General features: G+C 41.5%; 1 protein-coding gene across 9 annotated transcripts in view; it reads right to left on the bottom strand.

Moving 5' to 3' along the window:
- Positions 1 to 393: 393 nt before the first annotated feature.
- Positions 394 to 5,614, bottom strand: part of TEAD1 (TEA domain transcription factor 1) — a 403,944-nt gene continuing 398,723 nt past the window's right edge. For all 9 annotated transcript variants that reach the window (XM_069091245.1, XM_069091243.1, XM_069091242.1 and 6 more), the window contains 2 exons: positions 5,190 to 5,342; positions 394 to 1,337 (listed from right to left, as the gene is read on the bottom strand). In XM_069091245.1, coding sequence (XP_068947346.1) covers positions 1,224 to 1,337; positions 5,190 to 5,342 — 267 coding nt within the window. In that variant the 3' untranslated portion in view covers positions 394 to 1,223. The remainder of the gene's footprint in view (positions 1,338 to 5,189; positions 5,343 to 5,614) is intronic.

The raw sequence follows: 5,614 nt of genomic DNA, 5'->3' as shown, positions 1-5,614 counted from the left end.
GGGTTAGTCACAAATGGCATGCCCAAACCTTAAGGGGGTTAGTCAGCACACATAATCGAAGGGTTTGAAGAGATACTCAGAAAATGCCTCTTGTCTGGGTCCAGGCAGGGTCCTTAGCTATTCAGGTGAATATGGGTCGGTTAGAAAAGCCCAGATGGGCCTGGGATGTTCTGGGTGGCAGTGATAGTAAAGCAGATGAGCCTTTTGGAATTTGGTCTATGAAATCTTCCCACCACAGTCCCCCCTCTACTTTGCAGCTAACAGTGCAGTATTCATGCCAATTTTTTTTTCAACTCATTTTGTTACTAATAATTTCAGTGTTTCAAATTGTTCAACTCAATAGAAAATTTAGTTGTCCAATAAAATATAACTGCACACACGACTACAATGTAAGTTTAAAATTTAAGTATTTACCTACTTATTGCAAAACAAGCCATCTTTTTCATTAAATAATCAAATCTTCATATTAGTACAATACAATTTTATATTTTTAAATACACTCTATATGTTATGTATAAGGGATGACATTTTCTCTTTGCAATACCTGTTCAGATGTTTAATGGATTAGAGAATTAGTTTTAAATGGTGAGAAAAAAAATACAATTTTGCCTCATTAGGGTCTTCCTACCAAGCATTTCTTAAGGCTACATTGTAACATTTGGTTTCAAAAAGGAAAAAAAAGGTTTTGCTTAAAAAATAATTTAGTGAATTACATTCGTTTCACCCTAATTAGTTACAAAGATAATTCTAAAGTTTCTTCACTTTGTGTACTCATTTACATTTATACTTAAAGTTTCACTTTAATTTTACTTGCATCTTAAAACAAGTACTTTATGTTGGAAAAAAAAACTACATACATTTGTATAAATGCTGTAAATTTCCCATGGCAAATGCTTCTGTCTTACATTTTCTACCACAATTAAAAACAGGCCTCCCCAGACAGAGACCTCAGGTTTCTTAAGTATCATCTTTCCCAAAGAAGTGTGGGTTACACATCTGAAGAACACATCATTTTAGAAAGATTTTTTTTTTTACAACTGTACCAGAATTTCACAGCTACAATGATATAGGAACACATGAAAAATGACTGACAGGATTTAGAAAAGTGTGGGGGCTGCCCTGGGCCAGGGGCCCAGCCACTCAGTACTGAGGTTTACAGTCTGTAGTTTTCATGATGACGTGTGTGTGTATGTGTGTGTATATGTATATATAAATAACCGTGCTCAGTCCTTTACAAGCCTGTAAATATGATGCTGTGCTCCATGTTCACTATTCGACACTTCAAATACGCAGGCCATGCAGAGGAGAGTTTCTTGTGTATCCCTGTTTGTTACCACCTGTAAGAGAGAGATCACACAAGGAGTAAGGAGGGCTGGTGACAGGGGCATCCTGCGGGTCAAATGCCATTCACTCAAAGCTGTGACAACCACCATTCATTTGAAAATAAATATGTGTAAGCTCTGGCCAATGGCCAAATAACCTGCTCTAAAAGAACCTTGCCCTGAGGTTTCCCTGAACCATCCAAAGGATTCTGAGCTGCTGAGAGCCCACCTGTAACGCTGGGGTCCTGGCTGACTCTGGGGACACGACTGTAGAGAGTAAGATAATGTTCTGGGACCTCAGAGTCCATCTTGCCCAACCCACACCTAGCCAAGAAGAACTCCCCCTAAATCATGGGTGCTTTCATCTTCTGCGAGTCATGGTTCCCCACTCTGGCAGTCTCGTGAAGCTGATGGAGCCCTTCTCAGAATCATATTTTTAAATGCTTAAAATGAAGTATTACAAAGCAACCAATTTACACAAAAATAGATATGAAAATATTCTTAATAACAAGTTCGCTGGACCCAGGTTAAGAAATCCTTCTCTACGGTACCCCAGACAAGTTGAAGAGGTAACCACTATGTCACACGCTCTGAAGCCGTCCATCCCCCAGTGCGGCAGCTCTAGTCTTGAGATGTTATTCCTTACATAAAGTGTACCCCTTGCTTCCAGTTCTGACCTTCGGGGTCAAATCCAATCCACCTTATTCTTAGAAAGATCTCTCAATTTTCCCCTACACCTTCTCATCTTCAGGCTGAACAACAACAGTTGTTTCAATCAAGCAACATATATGATTTAAACTCAATACAAATTTTAAAATATATTAATAATAAATAAAACGATATTTATAAATATACATTAATAATAAAAATATAAATAAATTCAAGGCCTCCCTCCTACTTTCCCTATCACTGCAGAGGGCAGCACCATCCTCCTTGGTCCCCGAGTTTCACAACCTAGGCGCCATCCTGGACTCTTCACCATCTCTCACCCCCATATCCAAGTTGTTGTTGAGGCCTATTGATGTCAACATCTTTGCAACATCTTTCAAATATTCCCCCTTCTTTCCCCTGACACTGCTCCCACCCTGATGCAGACCCTCATCCCCTAGATTATTGCAACAAGTCCTGTATAATCTAGCCCTCTCCTGCCTTTCCAGTCTTTTATACCTTATTCCTTGACACATACTCTTCCACTCAGGGACACTGGCCCCTGGCTGTTCCACAAATAAGACCCTCCATCTCTCAGCTCTGGGCATTTTCTCCTGCCTGGAATGATTCCCTTATTCATCTCTATCTACTGGTTTCCCTGGCTTCCTTTAAACCCCAAATAAAATCCCATTTTCTGTAGGCACTTTTTCCCAACTCCTCTTAATCCCAGCCTTCCCCCATCTATCCTGTATATAGTTTGCTTCGTAGCATGTTTTCTTCCCCATTAGATTGTAAGCTTTTTGAGGGCAGGGACCATTTTTTGCCACCTTTTGTATTCCCAGCACTTAGAAAAATGCTTGGCTCATAGCAGGCACTTAAGAAATGCTTACTGATTGATTGATATGTCGTATCTGCAGTCTTGGGACACTTTCCAGTTGATCAATATTCTTCCTAAAATGTAGTCCCCAGAACTGAGCACAAGATTGCAACAGGGTCTGACCAGGGCAGGGGACAGCAAATGAGACTGTCATCTGCCTCTCTGTGGACACTGAACTTCTCTTGATTCCGCCTGTGATCATCTCCCCTTCTTTGGTTCCTATCATAATGAGGGTTCAACCTACCAAAACCTCCAGGCCTCACTCCTCCATTTTGTATTTGTGAAGTTGGTTTTCTGAACCTGAATGTCAGACTTCGCATCTATACTGATTATATTTTTTAAAAATTAGATATGGCTCCAAAGTCTAGACTACAATGCTTTAAAAACTACTTATGACTATCACCCCAGTAAGCTGAACTTCTGGATCTGAGTCTGAACCCTACCTCAGACACTGACTAGCTCTATATCCCTGGTCAAGTCTCCTAAACTCGCTGGGTCCTTAATTTGTTCATCTGTAAAATAGGGACAAGAAAACTACTTCACAGAGTTGGTGTGAGGGTCAAAGGAGACAGTATATTTAAAGCCCTTTGCAAACCTTAAAAGTGCTATAAAAAAAACCTGTTCTCTTTCCTTTTTTTTTCTTCTTCCTCTTCTCTCTCCCTCCTCCTTCTTTTCCCTGTTTTCCTTCTCCTTCTTCCTCTCCTCCTCCTTCTCCTATTTCTTTTCATTATTATAGACTGCAGCTCCCCTATGCTTTGGTAGATGGTATCATGAGCTATAGTGGCTAAAGTATGTGTCACCCAGTGACCAACAGCTCACCAAGGAGCTTCCTGGCTCTAAGCAGGGCTGCTCCATGAGGGAAAGACACACTGAGCTAGGATTTGAAGACCAGACAGCCAGAACTGCCAGAGCTTGGGTGCTGTCAGCACAGCCCTTGAGCCCTAGGGGTCACCTTCATGTCTGCATGAGGCATCAGAGACTTCAGGGGAAGATTATCTCATTATGCTTTAGAAACATCTGGTATCAACAATTCAACAAATGGGAGGCTTTTGGGGGGTCCTGATTCCTTTGATAGTTACTCACTACAAGAGGAAAATTCTCCTCTTTTTATTTTATTGTTACATTTCATTTCAGAGCAAGCAGGGTTATGATTTGGCATTATGGAGACAAGGATCAACATGTCTGGGGAAGAGAAGGGCTAGCTGGTCACTGACTTGGCCCCTGTCACACTCGCCAACTCTTTTCTCTTCCCTTCTCTTCACTCTCTTTCCCTCCTCCCTTTCTTTCTCTTCTCTCCCTCCCTCTGTCCCTCTCCTTTTCTCTCTCTGTCTCTCCTTGTCTGTCCCTCTCTTTCTCCCTCTCCCTCCATTTTATGTGGGTTAGACTTCATTACTCTCTAGATGTAGGCCCTGCCTCCAAGCTGGATTTTTGTGAGCTCTCCTTCTCATCAGGCACCCCAATGACAAAAGTGCAGAGATAACAAGGTCAACCGCCCTCATGTAAAGCTTTCTGTCACTGCAGGTACACAGTGCCCTCCTCCTACATTCCTCTCCAGGCTATTCTTCCACATGACTGAACCTTGGGGCTTTACTCTCTTTTCTGCAGACTGAGGAGAAATGGGATTCCTGAGCTCTATTTTTATCTTGGGGCAAATCCATGTCTTTACCTAAAGTACCACCATCACTGGGGACTCCAAACTGGGATTTACATTACATAAAGGTTCTTGCAGTTATTGGAACTCTGAGAACGTATTTGGGGACAATATTCCATCTGCAAAGAGAATTAGCAGCTTAGTTGTAAGTCCCCCACAGAGGAATATGACCTACTGAAATTCGGAGACAGAGATCTGAGCATCTATAAGCTCTCATTTATAGGATCACCCATTTACAGATGGAAAGGACTTCAGAGTGCATACAGTCCAATCCTCCCATTTTACAGATGGGCAAACTTAGGCCTGGGTTCAAATCCTGCCTCAGACACTAGCTGTGTGACCCTGGGTAATCACCTAAACTCTCTCAGCCTCCGTTTCTTCCTCTGAGAAATGTGACCAAAAATAACAGGGTCGCTGTGAGGATCAAGTGGGAAAATGTATGTAAATCTGTAAATTTATGTGGAATAATGTAAGTCAATATTTCAAACATTAAATTGCTAAATAAAAGCGAGCTGTTTTGTTGTCTTACAGTTTACAAAGCGTTTTCCTTACAACAACCCAGGAAGTCGGCAGCAGCCACATTTCCCTCCATTTAACAGAACACACTTCAGTCTCTCTCTTCAATAAGGGGAGGGATGGGAGCATTCGAGAGGAATTACCTGGCGTTGCTAGAAATAAGTTAACCTCTTACCAACAAAATTGTAAAGTTTTCCAACACACTGTTCATCATGTACTTTTCTGGTAAATGCTTGAGCTTGTGGATGAAGTTGATCATATATTCACACATTGGAGAACGGTTTATTCTATACACAAATCGGCCATTCTCGAACCTGGCATATTCCGTCTGAGGAGAGGGGAAAAAAGATGAACATTTCTGTAAATTTGAAAATATATTCAACAGCTGACTATTGTCCAAAGTTGTTTGTACTGCCCCATGATGGGGGAAGAGGGAGAGAGAGGGAAAGAGAGAGTATGTGTGTATGTGGGGGGGGGGAATAGAATAAACCGTTCTCCAATGTGTGAATATATGATCAACTTCCACAGACAAATTAATCCCCCCCCCACCCCACACCCACAAAACAAAAAAAAAAAGAAAGAGCAAGAGATGATCATAAA

Source organism: Petaurus breviceps, unplaced genomic scaffold (genome assembly GCF_028583685.1).
Source record: "Petaurus breviceps papuanus isolate PSGF00001 unplaced genomic scaffold, PetGlider_PUasm1.0 188, whole genome shotgun sequence".
Lineage (NCBI taxonomy): Eukaryota > Metazoa > Chordata > Mammalia > Diprotodontia > Petauridae > Petaurus > Petaurus breviceps.
The sequence above is the reverse complement of the archived record's forward strand: the minus strand, read 5'-3'. Positions and strand labels throughout refer to the sequence as shown.